A 22,647-nucleotide genomic window follows, 5' to 3' on the forward strand; every position below is an offset into this window, starting at 1 on the left:
AAGTGAAAAGCTACTGCTCAAACTTAATAAAATGACCTAAATTTTGTTATTAATAAATAATTTCCTGGGATCCCAGATGCACAGGTGTCTTTGTACTTTAATGCTTGCATTCCTCATGATTGTTTTGTTTGTAGGTAGCACCAATGTTGGGGACCATCTCCCCACAGGGCAGCTCTCTGTGGTGCCCTGGCGGCGTACTGGAGTGAGGTATGCCAACAATGAAGCCTACTTTGATGTGGTGGAAGAGATTGATGCCATCATTGACAAATCAGGTACAGATGGTATTGCTGAATGTTGATAAACATTCTTAGTCACTGGGGATGCAACATATTTTGTTGCGAGGGAAACATGGCATAGTTTCACATCTTGGCATTGATTATATGGAGTAATTTTACAACCCGGATATTATATTCTGAGATGCTTGCAAGCTTAGCATGAACATCAAATTTGGAATGCTCCATCCAAATGCAGGTGCACAAAGACAAACTGAGACTACCTCTTTCTCATCTCCTTTGGTATCAGTGTTCACCTTATTCAGCTGAGAGCTTGGATAGTGATTTGCCCCAAAGAAGTAGGTAACTGAGCTGTAATTCAATCTTAATGTTCATGTAATGTCCCTAAACTGCTTGAGCTTTGGCTCACCTTGATTAAATTATACTCTTGTTGCTTATTGCAAGCTGTCCATGATTCTGCATGTAACTGTACTTCAAAAATGGTTGTTTAACATCTGGTAATCCTTTTTTGGTATTCCTTGTGTTGACTGTTTATCTATAACCTCTTTTCCCACATTAGTTGATTAACATTATTAACCTCTTCAACTGGATGCTAATGTTGACTAGATGAGTGCTATGCTGAACCGGACAGAAGCTGTTAGTATGTGATCTCATCTCTTTCCGAGGGAGTCACTGAGGCCAATTATTGCATTGAAGATGTCACAGCTGAATTAAGTTACTCTGCTGCAGACATGAGATTGACTTTGGACCTTTGATCCAGTCAGCTGACCTGCCACTTATGTTTGATCAATAGATAATATTGGTGTTATGAAGTATATAAACATAATAAGTCTTCATTTTGTTCCCATTGAGTTCTTACTACAATCATAGAATTATAGAATGATCTCCTGTGCTGTATCAAGCAGCCTGTCATTTGTGCTGGAATTTTGAAAGAGCTATCCACTCTGGTGCTCTTTCCCCACAGCCCTGAAAATATTCCCTTTTCAAGTATACTGCCTTTTGAAAGTTACTATTGAATTTGCGTTCATCACCCTTTCAGGCAGGGCATTCTGAGAATTATTAGTGCTACTGTCTGACCATCTGCAATGAGCTGTGGACTAGTACTCATGATAAAACTCCCTCTCAGTAAATTCCTGACGCACTTACTCCTTTTCCCCCATACCTCCTCAGAACTGCATGGCTTATGAGGGAAACTGTTTATGTAGGGTATTGTTTTGGGCTTGAGTACCTACATGCTCCAAAATGTCAGGAGTGGCTTAGGAAAATCAGAAATCTCTTTTTTAAAATCGGTAACAATCTGATGGCTTAAGCTTCTTTTGGGCTTATCTGAATTAATTTCATTCAGAAGCAAATGGGTAATTATTAATACATGCCGCTCTTATCACGTTGCCCTAAATTGGAATGGTCTGTATTAATGTTGATGCCACTCCTGCTGCAGGTTCAACAGTATTTGCTGAAATACAGGGTGTTATAGATGCCTGTGTGAAGTTGACTGGAATGCCAGATCTCACCCTCTCATTCATGGTAAGATTTCTTGCACAATGCTTGAGCAATTTCAAATATGACTGAGGAAATGCTTGATATGATTACACCCAGCTGTTTTTTGTATCATGTGGAGTGAATCGAATTGGCTGAAAGCTCGCATCTGTGATGATGGGGACCTCAGGAGGAGGCCGGGATGGATCATCCTCTCAGCATTTCTGATTGAAAATGGTTGCGAAGATTGTTTTGACCTTGTTTGTAGCTTCACATGCTGGGCTTCAGCATCATTGAGGATGCAATCTTCATGGAGCCTTTTCCTCCCATTAGTTTCTTTTTTAGTTGCCCACCACCATTCATGACTGGATGTGACAGGAATGCAGAGCTTTGATCTGATCCATTGGTTGTGGGATCGCTTAGCTCTGTTTATAGCATGCTGCTTTCTTTGTTTGGCATGCAGGGAGCTGGTGTTCTAGTTTCACCAGGTTGGTACCTCATTTTCAGGCCTGGTATTGTGCCGGGCATACTCTTCTTTCTGCATTGCTCATTGAACCAGCATTGGTCCCCTGGCTTGATGATAATGCGAGAGTGAAGGATACACCGGGTGATGTTACAAATTTTGGTGGAATACAATTCTGCTGCTGCTAATGGTCCCCAGTGCCTCATGGATGCCTAGTTTTTGAGCTGCTAAATCTTTCCGAAACTATCCCATTTAGTACGGTGGGAGTGCCACACAACACAATGGAGCGTGTTCTTGGTGTGACAACAGGACTTCATCTCCACAAGTGGTGGTCAACATTCTGCAGCCTTGCCCCATTCTGTGGTGTTCAACGTGGAGAAATTACTGATTCATCAGCTGAGGGAGGGTGGTAGATGGTAATCAGCAAGAAGTTGCCTTGCCCATTTTTGACCTGGTGACATGAGACTAGTGGTGTGCCAATTAACAGGCACAGTTTCTCTTGTCTGAAGTTCACTATCATAACTGGGTCGTCAGGGTGGACAATGGGAAGAGGAGGTTGAATACAAGAGGAAAGGGCTCGATTTGTATCATCCTATTGAAATACTTAGCAACATCAGGAAATAAAGTGCCATTGGTATAATCCTGGAAATGAGTGACCTGGCTTTGCTTTCAGGCAAGATCTGGTCTATAAACTAAGAAAAAGGGACAGGGAAATTAAACTCTCGGAGAGTTCAGAGTGCAAAGAAATGAGGCATCATGAATTCTAACAATGACTGCTGACTCTGGTGTAAGTAGTATTGTTCATAAATATAGAATTCGCATTGACATATTTTCTCTTAACAATTGCAGAATCCTCGACTCTTGGATGATGTCAGTTTCCATCCTTGTGTGCGTTTCAAGCGTTGGGAGTCAGAACGAATTCTTTCCTTTATACCACCTGATGGCAATTTTCGTCTCCTGTCCTATCATGTCAGTTCCCAGAAGTAAGTAACACTTGGTTGGACTAAATGTGGAGAGAAGAGAAGACTTTATTCCCTTTTTGGATCTTTCTCTCCTCTTGTATTTGGAGACCACTATATTAGTTGTGAATGGCTAGAATGAGTTCTGGAATTTACCTGTGGTTTGAATGGATGTCCAGAGCTTTATCCAATAATATCAGAAAGGCTATTCTGTGGCTGTATTGTAAACTATCATACTACTCTCTCATTTAATTGTCACTGGAAGATTTCAGGCCAAATGGATTCATATTTTTGCGATAAATAGAATTTTCGTCCTGTTACTTAGACATCTTTTAATGTTATTTGGATGTCATTTAAAGTGAAGAATCATTATTACCAATGTGATTGAAAACTTGAAGTGTGGATTGAGAATAGGCCATCTGACCCACTGAGTCCACTTGTTAATTTTCCATTATCTTCTTTTAGAGTGGTAAATAAACATAGCTAAAAATACATTTCTCCTTGACTGGGTATGAGTATGTCAAAATCTATCATGTGTTGAAGAAAGTTTTATTTAGATTCATTTGCCTCATTACATAAAGGTTGTCTAGTGAGCTGGTTTCCTAGCCAGTTGCTGGTTCATTTGCTTTTGTCATCTGACCTCAACATAAATTATTTTTTAATATTGGATTAAAATCTACAAATAAAATATTCATTGTCTTTCAATGTGCCGCAAATTTGAATATCTTCAGCTCCAAAGGATATTGTGATTAACTGCCTGATTGCTGGGCTTATTCAGCAAGTGAAAACAGCTTCCATTTCAATCAAAGCTGTTTCCAAAATACCCAGCATTGTAAATCCACAGTAATACATAAATGAATATAATTGTTCCCTATTTGATGCATGATGATACTGCTTCTAGTTATTTTAAAAGAAGTAAGAATCCGGCATCAGGCTGCTATCTTATTGGTCAGCCTTACTAGGTTATTAGTTAATAGATACAAATGGGACAAGCACATTGTTAAGACTGGGTGCACTTGAAATAGTTAAACAGCAGACCTTATGCAAACCTCCTTCAGTGAATCATTCTTGCAAGCAGCTGACTTAGGAAATGGACTAGCTCTTTGATCTACTTAAATGTTAAAAATATCTTAATTGCATCATTACTAGGAGAGGACATTTGATCTTCCAGTGAACATGTTTCAACTTCATGTAGTCTTGCAATAGAGCGATAGTTTTGAATTATGCTTTATATTGCCACTTTAGATGGTTGAGGAGCTCTGAGGAGTCGGAAAGAGCTGGCAAAATTCAGCATTTCATTACTGTTCTGGATATGTTAACTGAAGTATTACATTGTTTGTCTCAACTATTCATCTGCTTTTATCATTGTTTCTTGTAAGTTGGACTGTTAGTTTTAGCCTGAATGTAATAGTATTTATCATTTTTAAGAGTAATCATTAGAGCATGGTGAACATCCTGTACAGTTGCTATTGTGCAATATAGTAGAAAAATGGTAAATATTAGTTTTGTGGCACATTATCCCCTCATACCACTCAACCTTCAATTCATTCAAGACGCTGTCTGCTCATAAAAAAAGCCCTATTCCTGTGAACGTAGAAGTATTAGAAGGAAATCCAAATTGTAACATTGCTAACAAAGGTGAAAAATGTTGGTCATCTCAATGTTCTAATGTTAAATGACTATAAAAGTGAAATGTTAATATTGGCACCTACCTAGAAGCTGAGTGGTTAAAGCTGGAAATGTTTCTGTCTGTACAACCTTTGATGCAGAATGTGCCTCTTGAAGATGATTGCATCACATGTCTATGGATCTGAATATGCTACATTTCCTATCTTCCCAATGTATGAAGACCTGTTGAGTCATTCCTGTGAAGTGAATTTTTCAAAAAATGAAACAGTAACATCTGATGCAGAAGCGTGGATGTTGGAAATCTAAAATAAAAAGAAAAAAGTGCTGAAAATACTCAGCAAGTCAGGCAGCATCTGTAGAGAGAAACAGAGTTAATGTTCTCAGAACAGTTCTGATGAAAGGCCCTCAACCTGAAACGTTAACTCTGTTTCTATCTGCATAGATGTTGCCTGGCCTCCTGAGTGTTTACAGCATTTTCTGTTTCTGTTTCAGTAATGACAGAATTGGGCTTGGCTGCGATGGTGCCTCTGGTCAAATATCCTGCTGGCTACGGACAGCATCGCAGCCAAATTTGGTCCTGTCCTCCCTGAACAGTAGGCTTTAAGCTCTTATGCTTCCTCTGAAGTAATGGTCATCAGGCAAAGCATTTATCAATTTGTCTCCCAGCAGATGCCTTCAGGAAATGTTGAGTGGAAAAAATGGCTAAAGATAAAATCTTTTAGAAACCGAATGTAGTCTCGGATTCTCCCCTCTCCCATCATGTCTAAACAATCTGAATATGTAGAAAAGTCTTGTGTGTAATTTTTTTTTCTCAAAAAGGCTGTATTTATTGTGCCTTCCAGTTTGGTTGCCATTCCTGTCTATGTAAAACACAACATCGCCTTCCGGGATGGCAACTCCATGGGGCGGTTTGAAATCACCATTGGCCCAAAACAAACAATGGGAAAGATGGTGGAGGGTATGGTAGTGATCAGCCAGCTGCCAAAGGTGGTCCTCAACATGAATCTCACCTCCACACAAGGGAGCTATACCTTTGACCCAGTCACCAAGGTAACTGCATGAGAATTGGCACTGCAATGTGTTGATTGCTGATATCATACTGATGAGTGTGTAACTAATCTGATTCAAGAATAAACTTCAGCAAAAAAATAGCTCACATACATGTATGTTGTTTCCAACTTGTCCTTTATAACTTTAGCACTATTCATCAATTTTTTCTCCTTCATTACTGATTAGCTGGAAATTATCTTTCCTTTTTTAACCTTTCAAAGACTTTTAAAATTTGAAGCATTTCCATTTGAAGCGCCCCCGCCCCCTCCCACCCCCCAGTCCTTCTCTTCTCCCTTGAATACCATTTAGTTTGTAAAGTTTTTCATTATAATTGGATCCCTTTAATCCCCTAATAAAACTACACTGAACCTTTCTTTATAGTTGCAATAATGCGCTGTCCAACTACACACATTGCTCCAAATGTGGCCTAACCAGTCTTTTGCAGATTCTTCATCATCCTCAGAAAACTCAAAATCCCACTTCTTTCAATCTGCATGGAAGTTAACAGATTTTGAACATGTCCCATCTACATATGTAAAAATTGACTGTAGAGTGTGATGAGCATTGAAAAGCAGGTTGGAACTATAGGGCTATATTTTCAATCGGGTCTGGAACCGGAAATGGGACTAGTTCTGGATCCTGACCCTGCACAGCATGCTTAAATGATGCCCGATGGGATTTTCAAATCAGCTAATTAAAAGCCAGGGAGCAGTCATGGCACTGGAGGCCATGGGAGGCCCTCCAGAACTCAGTGATGGGCAGCCCCACTGGCCAAGTTGAGAGTTGCCAATCTGAAGATGGAAAGAGACAGGGAGAAGGCCAAGTAAGTTTTCTTTTTTGGTGTTTTTAAAAAGCCACAGCTGCCTGGGCTTGATCCTGAAGGGACAATTCTTCCAAGGGTGGCCAGCCCCATAGTTATGGCCCGGCGGCCGTTCTTGGTCCGGGTTGGTGGGGAGGGGGTCCGTCGTGTAATCTATCGTTCTCCCCACTTCCCGCCCTGAGCCCACCACGTTGGCTTGGACCTGCTCCAGGCCGACATGGGCTACCCACATTGCCAATTGGAACCTCCAATCAGCGTGGGAACGGGGCCTTAATAGGCCCCATAATTACCAATAATTGGCCTCCCTGCAGGCACTCGGTCAAAATGAGTTGGGATTGTGGTGGCGAACCAGCATTGAGGCCTGTTGTGCTAAATTGCATGTCTGCCTACCTCCAGTCTGGACCCCGAATGGATTTAAATATCTATCCCATATTTTTTTTATAAACACTGTGCTTTGATCCAGAAGAATATGTAATGTGATTGAAGGCATTGTGTTCCTCCACTAATATTCATGCAGACAGTAGGAATAAACATAAAGCGGTTTGGTTTTTAAGAATTTGATGAAGTGAGCTTTGCAATAGATTCATTTTGGAGGATCATCACACTCAAAGGAGTTTTGGTGAGGACAACAGTAATGGTAATTTTTTTTTAATGATTTTCAGCAGCTTGGGTTAATTAGTATAAGTATTGAGGAGTAATAATGTTTAACAGATACAAGATTCTGTATCTGCCTGTGATGTGGAAATAGAAGAGCTTGATTTCGAACAGTGCCATGAAGCAAGTTATCCAAGGGAAGGAGGAAGTTAAGGCATTTCAAGAACAAATAAGTGATGGTTGTGGATAAATTAATCGGCTTTTTGGAGCCAGCAAACTATTTCAGTTAAGGAGCAGGCTGAATGGAGCAAATTACCTACTCCTGTATCTGTATAAAACACCATGAGAATTGATATGCAAAATATGTTTCTAAGTTGAAACTTTGACAGTGTGGAAAATCAATCATTTGTAGTATTTGGAATGAATCACAGAATGATACAACACAGAACGAAGCCATTTGGCTGATCATGACTGTGCCTTCTCTTTGGTCGAGTTATCCAATTCATCCCACTCTTCCTCCATAGCCCTGTAATTTTTTTCCCTTCAAGTATTTATCCAATTTGCTTTTGAATATTACTATTGAATCTACTTTCACCACCTTTCCAGGCGGTACATTCCAGATCACAACAACTTGTTGTGTAAAAACACTTTTGCTCATGTCATCTTTGGGTTCTTCCCCATTCACCTTAAATCTGTCTCCTCTGGTTATTGACCCCCGCAACCCTTCTGCCATTGGAAACAGTTTCTCCTCATTTACATTATCAAAACCATTCATGATTTTGAACTTCTCTGTCAAATCTCTTAACTCTCTGCTCTTTGGCGAACAACCCCAGCTTCTACAGTCTCTACGTATAACTGACATCTCATATTCCTGGTACCATTTTAGTAAATCTCTTCTGACCCTCTCAAGGACCTTGACATTTTTCCTCACGTGTGGTGCCCAGAATGGAACAAAATACTCCAGCTGAGGTCCAAGCAGTGCTTTATAAAGCTTTAGCATAATTTCCTTCCTTTGGTACTCTCTGCCTTTATTTATCTCAACCTATTCTGCCACCATCAAGATTTGTGTACACCCTCAGGTCTCTCTGTTCCTGCACCCCCTTTTAAAATTATATCATTTAGTTCATATTGCCTTTCCTCATTCTTCCATCCAATGTGTGGCCATTCAATTTTCTTTTGGGCATGTTTATTATGGTGTAAGGCTTTTCATGGAAATTTGGAAACATTGTATTTTTTGCTTCTGTTTTCTAATTTCAAGCAGAAATTTTTCTTCGTGGCATTGAATATGTTCTTCGTTATTGATTTGAGTTTTTTTTAACTATGGTGCACATCATTTGCGATAAATTTCTTAATGCAGATGCTGTCATGGGATATTGGGAAGATCAACCCACAGAAGCTGCCAAGCCTGAAGGGCTCCATGAGCCTGCAGGCAGGGACGCCCAAGCCTGATGAGAACCCCAATATTAACATCCAGTTCAAAATCCAACAACTGGCAATTTCAGGTAAGAAGTTCAAGAAACATTTATCTTGGTCTTTAACGCGTTGAGTTGGGTAGTTTGCTTTTAGACGGGGAGGAAAGGGAAAATATCAGGTTGCATACAGTCGTTCACAAAGTTCAATTTCAGTACTATGTACTATGTTATACTGAGGTTGACATTTCTTAGTGGAATAAACCCTCTTATTGACATTGTTTGCATCTTGTCTCAGGTTTGAAGGTAAATCGACTGGACATGTATGGGGAGAAATACAAACCATTCAAAGGCATCAAGTACATGACAAAAGCTGGAAAATTCCAAGTCCGAACATAAGCACTTGCTTGTTACAGTAGCAAGACTTTCTTTCCTGACCTGTTTGCTTACCAATTGAATGTTCCCTTTTTTGTTGTGTATTGTGTTGGTGTCAACCAACTTGCATGGTTTACCACGCTTCTAAGGACTTCAGAGCCAAACTCGCGACATGAACTCGCAGTGTTCTTGGCGTGAGCCAAAGGTTTGATGTGCCCTGTGGTAAAGTTTATGTTCCAATCTCCCTCACTGAAGGAGTGCAGTTCATTTAACAGTATATTAATACTGACTAGCCTGTCTTCAAATAAAATGTTATCACTTAAATATAATTAGAAACCACCATTATCCAGGGCAATACAAAAGTTGAAATTTTGCCATCTGGTGCTATTTTTGCATGATGGAAGTAGAGTACAGAAAAAACACTGCCATGGAAAGCAGTACTACTGTGTTAGACCTTCAGCTAAACTCTCAACTGCTGCATTTGGTCAGGTTTGGTATTGTAATTTTTCATTGTCGTTATTTCAATAACTGCTAGAATGCTAAGTTAAGTTGATTTTGTTTCACACCTTTACTGCCATTCAAAAGGACAGGTTGATTTTCGCATGACCTTTTCTGCTTATTGCTTGTTGCCCAACTGTTGAATGATGCTTGCTGTTCATGAGAGAAAAGCTGATATTTCAGTATTCAGTTAGCCTAAATACCTAGTGGTGCACATATCATAAAGGCGCACATTTTAGAACCATGTTTGTTTGTACCCTGACATGAATAGTATAATAGAGTGCAGTACTGCATTCTCTCTTCACCTTTTTGAAGAGGGGTGCTAGTGAGTATTTTATGTGTTGTAATGAAGTGATGCAGGTTATTTCGTAGATCAGTTTTTATTAATACATTTTCTTGCAACTTTTTCCTGACCATGCCTGTACATACTCCATTTAAAAAGTAATGCATTGCCAGCTACTCTGTGTCCCTAATGTCTATGGGAAAAGTAATTTTAGTTATTACACAAAAGTGAAGCATTTTTGTACTCTGAATGGAGCATTTAGGATCTGTTTGTCAGCACCATATAAGGTAATCTTTGAAATTAAAGAAGGCAAGTGGTTGAAATTGCCGAACTTAAATAACTTGTATATTTACACAGCTGTTTCCTACCCTGATTTCCTGATTTTCAACATTTTCATCTGCAAGACACATTGATCAAATATGTATTCTGCTGATTTACATGCACACTACTGAATACCACTGTTTGATTTGAGGTGCAGTTGGTAATAGGCTAAGCAGAAAAAGCCTTAATGATGGAGCACCATTTGGTACAAACCATTCAATTATGATGAGGTAAAATTTGAATAAATAAGAATTGGAACTGATACTTAACTGTTGAGAATGCACAGCACAAATATAGTTGTCCGCTCTTGTCCCTACCAGCTCCCTCTTGTCCCTAGCATGCATTTCTAACTCTACAAAGGAGAATGGCAATGGATCTTTTTGCTTTTCCCCTCTACAGATTGCTTTGAGAAAATGCTGAAACTTTGAAATCTGTTGCTGAAAGAAGACAGGCTTTGCAGTTCTTACAATGCACTTTTTTCTTAATGTTTACTTTTTTTTTGTTCCACAACTGTTTGAATTTCAACGTAACGAGATGTTTAACCCTGTTAACAACCGAATTCAACACTGGGGACCAGTGAATTTGACAAGAAACTGGGAGAGAGAAAACATTTAATCCAAACCGATGACTAAAGAAAGCAAAATAGATACTCATTTTCTCTTTTTTTAATCCTTCTTGGTATCACATTCATGATGAAGGCTGAACTTTGTAAATTTTGGTCAATTTTACGATGCTCAGTCGCAAATGAAACAAAATTGATACAGCAATTTGAAGATATCGTTTGGATCCACATGGGACGGACACTAAATTTGTAGATGCCATTCCTCATGGTGTCCTTTTGGGAGACTTGGGCCTTGTAGTTAATACAATGTTTTAATTTATTTTCTCTTTGAATGTATTTAAAAGATTAAATATTGCTGTACTCTCCTATTGGGCAGTGTTAATATGGAGTATGATTCTATCATGGATCAGACAATTTTGCTTGAAATTTATCTGTTAGTGTTTAACATTAAATAAAGTAAAACATTGTTACAACAAAGTGTCAGCGGAATATTGTTTATATTATGTATTCCGTGTTCTCATGGAACACAAAGCTTTGTTAGGCAAACAGATGTTGGGTGAGCCCAACATCAATCAGACTCACCACAATTTGGTTAAAGACAAAGCTAAACTTGACCATTGCGTTCTTTGCTTTGCCAGCCTGAAATTGGTAACTATGGTCATTCGTTTATCAATTCATACCATGTACTCATGTTGTCTCAGCTTTGGCATTGCACATTCCTTTCCCACCTGGAACCCACTGTATCACCTTCCAAGTGCAATGATGGTTAGCTAGATGTCATAAGTGCAATACCCATGGCAATCTTTTGAATGTAGTTCACTGGTTGTACAAAAGCTTGTTACTCATTATCCCTTGCATATATCCAGCAGGTAACCAACATCATCTTTACCCAATACATTGCAAAAACGCCCATTCTGTACTTCCGTGTTTAGCACCTTAATAAATGTGCCAATTGACCGTGAGCCTTGCGTACAAATTTTTTTTCTCAACCTCGTTCCAGACCTTTTTCACATCCCATCCATGAAACATCTGTCCAGAGTGGTTCCCATACTCCATTAAAAATACTTTCATCCAAAGTAAATGCATCTCCAGTTCTTTCTCACATCCTTTTGCAGCAGGCATACAATTTCTTCAGTATAAAAGCTACTCTGCCATTTCTATCTTCTCACTGTTGATGCCGACTTCTTTCCACACTGTTCTTGCCATGGCACAACCCTGGTCTTTTGGAAGTTGTTATTAAGCCCCTATTTGATCACCAAAATCAATAACTGTCAGAAAAGCAATAGCCAATGTTCAAGTAATGTTGATGAGATCTTCTCCAATTTGCAACATACCCTGACATATATCACTGTTTCCACTCTCCATTGCCTGATCCAGCAAATTTTCCATGACCATATTGAATAAAATAAGTGAATGTACATTAATATTATTCAAGGTGCTGGGATATATTTTGAAAGGAACTTCATGCAGATTTACTGTCTGAATCAAACTATGAAAAGTCAACAAAATGGAAAAATTAAATCAGAACACAGAAGTAGTCCATTCAGCCCTTTATACTCTTTGAAAGAGCGAGCCAATTAATCCTGCTGCTCTGCTGTTCCACAGAGTCCTGCATATTTTTGCCCCCTTCAAGTATTTATCCAGTTCCCTTTTTCAAGTTACTATTGAATCCACTTATAACAAACTTTCAGGCAGTGCATTCCAGATCATAAATCATAACATCAGAACTAGGAGCAGGAGTAGACCATTTGGCCCTCCGAGCCTCCTCTTCCATTTAATAATATCATGACTGATCTAATTGTGGCCTTAACTCCAATTTCCTGCCTGCCCCCATAATCGTTGAGTCCCTTCTAGATCAAAAACCTGTCTCTCAGTGTTGAATATATTCAATGACCCAGCCTCCATTGCTCTCTGGTGAAGAGAATTGCAAAAATTAATGGTCCACTGAAAGAAGAAATTCCTCTCATCTCTGTCTTAAAAGGAGACCCCTTATTTTTAAACTGTGCCTTTTAGTTCTCGATTCCACAACGAGGGAAAACATCCTCTCAGTTTCTAATCTGTCAAGCCCTCTCAGAATCTTATATGTTTTAATAAGATCAACTCTCATTTTTCTAAACTCCAATGACGAAAGGCCCAACCTCATAAGACAACACCTTCATTCCAGCGATCAGCCTGGTTCTCTGAACTGTTTCCAATGCAAGTATATCCCTCCTTAAGTAGAGAGACCAAAACTGTACGCAGTACTCTCGGTCTCATCTCACCAATTCCCTGTACAATTGTATATCTTTGCAGACACTTTGTGTCCTCACAACTTGCTTTCCTACCTATCTTTGTACCGTCTGCAAATTTGGCTGCGATACACTGGGTACTTTGGGTACAATACACTCACAGCATTAAAAAATTCTCGTCTCCCTTCTGGTTTTTTGTCAATTACATTAAATGTGTGCTGTCCGGAAACTGAATTTTCTACAAGTGGGAACTGTTTCTCCCGTTGTGAAACGTTAACTGTTTCTCCACAGAGGTTGCCAGACCTGCTGAGCATTTCCAGCACTTTGTTTTTATTTCAGATTTGCAGCATCTGCAGTATTTTGCTTTTATTTTATTGCCCAATAATACTGATGATATGTACAGGCACAGTTAGTACTTGGGGCCCCTCATCACTGTTTTTAGTTTAATCACAAGCTTCTATTTGAGTTAAGGGCCCATCTTGCAGACCTTTTAACTAATACCCTTACTGACTGAATCAAGTCTCAAAGCATTGTCCAAGTTACTATTTTAAGTCGAGAAATGAATGTCCATGGCCTATCAAAACTAAGAGATTCAGGCTGCAAAATCTGGTTCCTTGGCACTCATAGTTTCAATGCTTATAGATGCCATTTTGGTTTCAAAACAGTGTTTATGCTGCAGTCGCACATCTCACCCCATATGCCAGTTCGATGAGGGTATTAGCGCAGACATTAGGAGTGTGCATTAGAATAACATAGAGCAGGCAGAGCGTGACATTGGTCAGCACGTAACTCTGATTTGACACTAGTGCTGCTGTTTTTGACTTTGCCACTCCAGCTAACACCCCGTCTTAAACACGCACAGCTGAACATATGTTAAACAGCAGGAAATACACCACCCCCACCCCACACCCCCCGAGCAGAATTTAAAGGGATCATTAACCACTTTCAGGTGTTACGAAAGTGCTTCTATTTTTTGTTCAGTATTTTTTTTGAGAACTCATTTAAATTACGGAGATTGGAAGGCTAAAGATTTTATAAATGCTGCACTTTGTTGTTGACAGTTCACTGCAAGAACACTGAGATGTTGTTTGAAAACAATCTGTGCTTGAAATCATGTGCTTTAAGCTCAGTAAATAACAGAAACCTTGGTGACTTAGGGAAGATGTTTACAGAGAAGGCACAAAGGAGCAGGAGTAAGCCATTCAGCCCATCGAGCCTGTCCTGCCATTCAGTACGATCATGGCTGATCTTCCACTTCAAGGTCTTTTTCCCACACTATCTTCATATCCCCTTATTTCATTTGTGTTTAGAAATCTGTCAATCTCTGCTTTAAACATACTCAATGACTGAGCTTCCACAGCCCTCTGGAGTAGAGAATTCCAAAGATTCACAACCCTCTGAGTAAAGAAACTTCTCCTCATCTCAGTCCTAAGTGGCTTCCCCCTTATTTTGAAATTGTGTCCCCTGGTTCCAGACTCCCTAACCAGGGAAAACATCTTCCCTGCATCTACCTTGTCTATCTCTTTAGGTATTTTGTAGGTTTCAATGAGATCACCTCTCATTTTTCAAAACTCTAGAGAATACAGACCCAGTTTCCCTAATCTCTCTTCATAGGACAGTCCCACCGTCCCGGGAACAAGTCTGGTGAACTTTAGTTGCACTCCCTCTACGGCAATAATATCCTTCCTAAGGTAAGGGGACCAAAACTGCACACAGTACTCCAGGGGCGGTCTAATCAAGGTTCCATACAATTGAAGCAACACTTCACTATTCCTGTACTCAAATCCTCTTGCGATAAAGGCTAACATATTAGCCTTCCTAATTGATTGCTGCACCTGCATGTCAGCTTTCAGTGACATATTGACAAGGACACCCAGGTCCCTTTGTACGTCTGCACTTTCTAATCTCTTACCATTTAAGAAATACTCTGCACATCTATTCGTCCTACCAAAGTGGATAACCTCACATTTTTCCACATTCTGCCACATTCTTGCCCACTCACGAAGTCTGTCCAAATCCCCTTGAAGCCACTTTGCATCTTCCTCAACACACATTCCCACCTAGTTTTGTGTCATCCGTGATCTTGGAAATACTACATTTGGCTCCCACATCCAAATCATTGATATATATTGTGAGCAGCTGGGGCCCAAGCACTGATCCTTGCAGTACTCCACTAGTCACAGCCTGCCAACACGAGAATGACCCGTTTATTCCTACTCTCTGCTTTCTGCCTGTTAACCAATCTTTAATCCATGCCAGTATATTCCCTCCTATCCCATGTGCTTCAATTTTGCTAACCAACCTTCTGTGGGGAACTTTATCAAAAGCCTTCTGAAAATCCAAGTGTACCACGTACACCGGCTCCCCTTTATCAATTCTGTTAGTAACATTCATAAAACTCCAACAGGTTTGTCAAACATGATTTCTCATTCATAAATCCATGTTGACTATGCCCAATCAGATCATTATTGTCCAAGTATCCATTTATCACATCCATTAGAATAGATTCTAGCATTTTCCCAATGACTGATGTAAAGCTAACAGGTCTGTAATTCCCTGTTTTCTCTCTCCCTCCCTTCTTAAATAGTGGGGTGACATTTGCGACCTTCCAATCTGCAGGAACCGCTCCAGAATCTATAAAATTTTGGAAGATGATCACCAATGCATCCACTGTCTCCACAGCTACCTCTTTCAACACTCTGGGATGTAGAATATCAGGTCCTGGGGACTTATCAACCTTCAGCCCCATTAATGTCTCCAATACAACCTTCTTACTAATACTCATTTCCTTCAGTTCCTCATTCCCCCTAATCCTTTGGATCTCTAATTCTGGGAGATTTCTTGTATCTTCCTCAGTAAAGACAGACACAAAGTCATCAATTAGCTTCACTGCCATTTCTCTATTCCCCATTATAAATTCACCTGTAATGGACCCACATTTGTCTTATTCAAACGTTTCCTGTTTACGTACCTATAGAAACTTTTACAGTCTGTTTTTATGTTTGTGGGGAGTCTGGGACGAGTGAGCATAGTCTCAAAATTAGAGGCAGACCTTTCAGGAGTGAAGTTCGGAAACACCTCTACACACTAAAGGTGGTGTTAGTTTGGAACTGTCTTCTGTAAACACCCATTGATGTATCAATAGTTCATTTTTAAATCTCAGATTGACCTTATCAAAAGTGTTTTGAAAATATCAAACCCTGATCCCACACCCAGCAAAGAATTTTTTTGATGGGATGCTATAAATGTTGTTATACTCAGTACGCACAGAACCTTCATGTTGCAATAAGATGTTATAATCTCTATTCAGATAACTCTCATCCCACTGGGGCAAAATTTCACTGGGTCAATATTCTGACCAAACACTAAAACATTCCAGAAGGCGAGGCTCACAAATTTAACACAAATTTCCTTTTCTGAGTCTCGCTGGTCTGTTCTGATTTTCTGTTGGGTGACATCAGCCTAGATTTAATGTTCAGACCTGAACTCACAAACGTATAACTCAGAGGCAGGATTATTACCCACTGAGCTACATCTGGCTTCAATGTTCCAAAAACAATTTAGTTGTTGTGCACGGCAAATTTTTTTGTCCTGTGCGCAGTCCCTTTAAATTTTTAAGAATCTTTGCAGACGTGTGTTATTTGTCACGGAACAGGACCTGTGTGGCACCTTCCAGGCTGCTGCACACAGCTTTGCAGGAACACTGACCGACACCCTCCATCCCAATCTCTTCCTCTTTCTCAATGCTGTTTGGAAGGGAGTTCCGGGATTTTGACCCAGTCACAGTGAAGGAACGGCGATATAGTTCCAAGTCAGGATGGTGTGTGACTTGAAGGTAAACTTGCAGGTGGTGGTGTTCCCAGACGTGTTTACAGTTTGTTGGCTCTCTCTCCCCCTCCTTCTTTCCAGACCTCCCTGTCCTCCAGTCCCTCTCTGTCATGAGAACCGAAGAACAGAAGAAAGTGGGTGCAGTAACAGAGAGACCTGGGGATATCTGTGCACAAATTGAAGGTGGCAGGGCTAGTTGAGAAAGTGGTTAAAAGGCAGATTGGATCCCAGGCTTTGTAAATAGAGGCTTAGAGTATAAAAGCAAGGAGGTTATGATGGACCTTTGTAAAACACTGGTTTCACCTCAACTGGAGTATTGTCCAATTCTGGACACCACACTTTAGGAAGGATGTGGAGGCATTAGAGAGGGTGCAGAAAAGATTCACGAGCAAGGTTCCAGGGATGAGGGACTTCAGTTGCGTGGATAGATTGGAGAAACTGGAGTTGTTCTCCATAGAGAAGGGAAACTCGAGAGGAGGTTTGATCGAGGTATTTCAGATCATCACGGCTTATCTCTCTGGTCTCTAATAGGCCTGACTCTTTCCTCCATTTTAGGTTGCAGCACGGTAAGTTCATATCTGAGTACTTTTTAAATGCAGTGAGGGTTTCTGCCTCCACCACCCTTTCAGGCTGTGAGTTCCAGACCCCCAGCACCCGCTGAGTGAAACAATTACTCTCAACTCCCCTCTAATCCTGCCAACAATTAATTCAAATCTATGGGCTTCCCTGGTTATATTGACCCCCTCTGTGAAGGGAAATGGGTCCTTCCTATCCACTCTATCTAGGCCCATCATCATTTTATACACTTCAATTCAATCTCCCCTCAACCTCTTCTGTTCCAAAGAAAACAATTCCAGCCTGTCCAATCTTTCCTCATAGCTAAAATTCTCCAATCCTGATAATCTCCTCTGTAAATCTCCTCTGTACCCTCTCTCGTGTGATCACATCCTTCCTGTAATGTGGTGACCAGAACTGTACACAGTATTCTAGCTGTGGTCTAACTAGTGTTTTATACAGTTCGAACATAACCTCCCTGCTCTTATATTCTATACATCAGCCAATAAAGGAAAGTGTCCCATATGCCTTTTTAACCAGCTAATCTAGCTGTCCTGTTAGCTTCAGGGATCTGTGGACAGACCCTCCACAGTCACTCTGTTCGCAGACAGAGAGATAACGTTGGGGAGAGAGAGAGATTGTTTGGTGAGTTTGAAAGGGCTAATGTAAAATATAATCTTACTTTGATGTAAATTTTATTCCTGTGTACACAGACATCAAAGAGATAGGCATGGAGTGTGAAATATCCTGGGAGAGGGAGAAATATAGATGGAGGGAGAGAGATTGTTGGGGTGGATTGAAAAGGGTGAATGCAAGATATAATAATTTGATGTAATGCTTCACTGTTGACTGCACAATCATATAAGAGATAGATATGGGGAGGGAAACATCAGGAGAGATCCAGAGGGACTATTAACTCCATTTTAAACATCCAGCAAGCTGTTCCACTGTGGGAGCCATCATACCATCATGATATTGGTTGTGGAAGTTTTGAAATCTATGTCCCCGCTCATGGACCTCTGCGCTAAGCGATATAGGTCCTTCCTATCCACTGTATCGAGGCCCCTCATAATTTTATACACCTCAAATCGATCTCTCCTCAGCCTCCTCTGTTCCAAAGAAAACAACCCCAGCATGTCCAATCATTCCTTTGGATTTCTTTGCAATTTTGGAACTCCCTTCTGTAAACAGGAATTCATGCTGGCTTAATTGTTAAATTTTACATCTGGGTTTGATGGATTATAACTGACCAAATATATTATGAGATAAGGGACAAAGGCGGGATATATGGTATTAGTTAGATCACAGATCAGCCCTGAGCTCATTGAATGCTGGAACAGGGTTGAGGGGTTAAATTGCCTCCTCTTCCTATGTCCGATGTTAAATATCCTTCTTTCACTCTCAGTCACCCTGTCGGTCTGTGTCTCTCTGTTTCTCTCTTTCTGTCTCTCTCTCTCTCTCTGTCTGTTTCGGACAGTGTAGAGCGAGATTCACTCTTGTATCCACCCCATGATCTTCCTGCCCTGCGAGTGTTTGATGGGACAGTGTAGAGAGAGCTTTACTCTATATATTAAGGACTTGACTTGGGTTTACGGGGCAGAACTTCAAAGTTTGTAGATGACTCAAATCTTTGGAAATGTAGCAAAGAGAGAAAAGAATAGTAGCAGACTTCAGGAGGCTGTTGGCAGTCTGGTAAATTGGACAGACACATGGCAGGTTAACTTCAATACTGAGAAATGTGAAGTGATGGATTTTGGAAGGAAGACTGGGAGAGGCAATCTAAATTAAATGGTACAATGTTAAAATGGGTGAAGGAACAGAAAGCCCTTACACATACAGGAGCTGACAGTGTCTCTCTCTCTCTCTCTCTCCCCATTTCACTCTCTCTCTTTCTCTTTCAATACCGATCCTGACTTTTCTCGGAATCCTTCTTGGTTGAATCATACCCTGAAATGTTTCAGTCTCACTGTTACAAGGAACAAGTCACATTTCTGTGGTATTTTCGATATCTTAATGATTCAATTTGGAGCTTGGATTGTGTCAGGTAAATGTGGTTTCTCATTCGGACATTCCTGCATTGTGGAACTGTCAGTTATCTGTGCAGGGACAGGATATCAGGGCGTTTGAATGGAGATGAAGATTTTGGTTGATTGACTCGGGTGTGAATTAGATTGTGGATTGTGTCCCTGAATGTCTTTAAGCCGATGTCCTGAGAGAATTAAGTGGTTTACCAATGTCTGAATAACATCAAAGTCAGTAGGTTTGTCCTCCAATGAGTCACTGCTACTCCCAAGGGCGGCGCCTCAACAATCCCAGTAATACGTTGGAGACTGATTGCTGGACTTCTGAGAGACCTTGAAAACCCATTTGAGCCCTTGTATCTGCAACCACGAAGGCAGCAGTCTGAGCTTGCAAGGCAGCAAGTAGTGTTTGCATAGCAACAAGCTGAGATTTCAAGGTCTCAGTCTGAGCTGCCATTGCAGCACTCAAAAGTTGGGTGGCTTCTGCTTGTACTGTAATGCAAGCTGAGACATCAGCCATCAGACACTGCATCTTGGTTGGGTCTGTAAGTATTCTCATGGAATTGGCCACTACTTCCATGCTGGAAAGGAATAGCTCCAAGTTCTGCGCAAAGCCCTGGGCCAGGTTGGAGCTGGCCTCCTCCATTCTCCACGACAGTGACAGTAGGCTTTCTGGTAGGCTAATGCATCAAGCATTTCATTGTGCATGCCTATCAGTTTTTTTGTCGCCTGCCCCATCAAGGTCCTCAGCTGAATCCTCTGCAGCATAACACCTAAGCAAACTCGCCCTCCAGCAAGCTGGTACCTGCATACTCTTTCTGCTTGCTCTTGCTGCAGGCCACTCATCCCCAGTGACTCACCACATGCAGACCCTGCCTCTATGGTACCCTCGAAAGTACTCACAGTGCTAGTGGTGGCTGAGCGTGTGAGATAAAGTGATTGTATTTCTTCATCACCGGTGTCCTGCTTTTCTTGGACTTTGCATTCCTGCTTGGCCAGGTGGCAGCTCCTGAGTATCTGAAAGAAGAAAGGCACAAGTAGGGTGCAGTGAGGGAAGGCAGGGAAGCAAGAGATGCATGCTTACACCATCTGCAGCTTATATATCAGAAATGATTATGGGATGAGAAGGAAGTAGGATGTGAGTAGGTGGATTAAGAATGAGCACACCATCATCTTCTATGGTTTGAGCCTCACTGCTGTCCATGGCCTCAGTCATGGCCACTCCAGGAATGGCCAGCACCATTTCCTCCATGAGGGTGAGGATATGAAACTCTGTCTGTCCCCCACCAGTTCGGTGCCACCTTGTCCTGCAAAGGGGGAAGAGCGTCAGTGATGCAATGTGTTTGGGCAGTGTGCCTCTCATAGTTGAATAGCTTCTCTTTAGCCTCCTTATCTCGAGAGACAATGGGTAAGCGCCTGGAGGTGGTCAGTGGTGTGTGGAGCAGCGCCTGGAGTGGCTATAAAGGCCAATTCTAGACTGACAGGCTCTTCCACAGGTGCTGCAGAAAAATTTGTTTTTCGGGGCTGTTACACAGTTGGCTCGCCCCTTGCGCTTTTGTCTTTTTTCCTGCCAACTGCTAAGTCTCTTCGGCTCGCCACACTTTAGCCCCGCCTTTATGGCTGCCCGCCAGCTCTGGCAACTGACTCCCACGACTTATGATCAATGTCACAGGACTTCATGTCGCATTTGCAGACGTTGGAGACATGGACGGCCGGTGGGTCTGATACCAGTGACGAGCTCGCTATACAATGTGTCTTTGGGGATCCTGCCATCTTCCATGCGGCTCACATGGCCAAGCCATCTCAAGCGCCGCTGACTCAGTAGTGTGTATAAGCTGGGGATGTTGGCCGCCTCGAGGACTTCTGTGTTGGAGATACGGTCCTGCCACCTGATGCCAAGTATTCTCCGGAGGCAGCGAAGATGGAATGAATTGAGACGTCGCTCTTGGCTGACATACGTTGTCCAGGCCTCGCTGCCATAGAGCAAGGTACTGAGGACACAGGCTTGATACACTCGGACTTTTGAGTTCCGTGTCAGTGCGCCATTTTCCCACACTCTCTTGACCAGTCTGGACATAGCAGTGGAAGCCTTTCCCATGCGCTTGTTGATTTCTGCATCTAGAGACAGGTTACTGGTGATAGTTGAGCCTAGGTAGGTGAACTCTTGAACCACTTCCAGAGCGTGGTCGCCAATATTGATGGATGGAGCATTTCTGATGTCCTGCCCCATGATGTTCATTTTCTTGAGGCTGATGGTTAGGCCAATAGCTGGCAGCATGAATAAGCTCATGGATGAGAATTAGCAGTGCTAAGTGTGTGAGGGTGAGGGGAGGCTCTGAATGTGAGCTCTGTGTCAGGTTGTTGTGAGGTCTGTTGGGAGGTGAGTGAAGGGGGTGTGGTGAATGGAGCAGTGTGTGAGGCGAGTGGTTCATTTTTAAGGATATAACATTTGAATGTGCATTTGCTGACCTTTACCACTCAGGTGAGGTTATTAAACGTCTTCCTGCACTGCATCCAGGCCCCTGGGGCTAGATTGCTTGCATTGACACCAATGGCTATCTGCTCCCGCTGCCTTCTCAGTGTCTGGTGTGCCTCCTGGTCCCCTGTGGATAGAGGATCTCTCTCCTCCTGTCCACATCTTGCATCAAGGTCTCCAGAGTTACATCAGAGAACCTTAAAGAACTCTCTCTGCCTTGTTGCGCCATTCACAACCTTCTTCCACAAGCAGTTCCAACAACTGCTGTAGCCAGAATGCACCTTCCTTTTTAAGAGCTGCAAGGTGGCTTTGAAGTAGTGTAGGCTAGCTTTAAGTCTTCTAGCTTCGCACAAACTTGGTGCCTTGCTCACAGATGCAACCACTCAGAAGCATGTTTAGTGTTGGGCCCCAGGCCACTATCATTTAAATTAGCAGACAGCATGAAGTTTGTATCACAACAAATGGGCATAGGATAATCGCACATCACAATCCCGGCACCCATTTTCATGCGTTACCATTTTTCCACCTCAATGTAGTCTACAAAGGCCCAGTATTATACACAGAATAAAGTAGTTGTAGATTGGGGAAAGGAATAAACAGCACACTCGTTAGACTGGGAAAGCCAATTATCAACTGCAGCAGTTTAAGGTAAATCTACTGTTACATGAATTCTTTCAAACCGGTTTCCCCAAATACTCTTTAAACCCATATTTCATTACACTGACAACAAAATACACACCAGGAGATTTTTAGTCATTCAAGTAAGGCATGCCTGTTTCAGTCTTTTTTTTATCTTTGGAAGATATTCAGGCCTTTGTGCTCCACCAGAGGGTGCAGTAACATAAATCAAATCTCGTATGTACCAAA

At 41.5% G+C, this 22,647-nt stretch overlaps 1 protein-coding gene and 1 long non-coding RNA gene across 2 annotated transcripts in view; one reads left to right on the top strand and one right to left on the bottom strand.

Moving 5' to 3' along the window:
* LOC137357149 (uncharacterized) overlaps positions 1-4,991 on the bottom strand; it is a 74,440-nt gene extending 69,449 nt beyond the window's left edge. Inside the window, exon 1 of the long non-coding RNA XR_010971147.1 lies at positions 4,844-4,991. This is a non-coding gene — a long non-coding RNA (uncharacterized lncRNA). The remainder of the gene's footprint in view (positions 1-4,843) is intronic.
* The window catches only part of LOC137357148 (AP-3 complex subunit mu-2), a 31,490-nt gene extending 19,897 nt beyond the window's left edge, over positions 1-11,593 (top strand). Inside the window, exons 3-8 of the mRNA XM_068023244.1 lie at positions 135-272; positions 1,672-1,757; positions 3,022-3,155; positions 5,603-5,810; positions 8,582-8,726; positions 8,932-11,593. Coding sequence (XP_067879345.1) covers positions 135-272; positions 1,672-1,757; positions 3,022-3,155; positions 5,603-5,810; positions 8,582-8,726; positions 8,932-9,032 — 812 coding nt within the window. The 3' untranslated portion in view covers positions 9,033-11,593. The remainder of the gene's footprint in view (positions 1-134; positions 273-1,671; positions 1,758-3,021; positions 3,156-5,602; positions 5,811-8,581; positions 8,727-8,931) is intronic.
* The last annotated feature ends 11,054 nt before the right edge of the window (positions 11,594-22,647 follow it).

This window comes from Heterodontus francisci, chromosome 47 (genome assembly GCF_036365525.1).
Source record: "Heterodontus francisci isolate sHetFra1 chromosome 47, sHetFra1.hap1, whole genome shotgun sequence".
Classification (NCBI taxonomy): Eukaryota; Metazoa; Chordata; class Chondrichthyes; order Heterodontiformes; family Heterodontidae; genus Heterodontus; species Heterodontus francisci.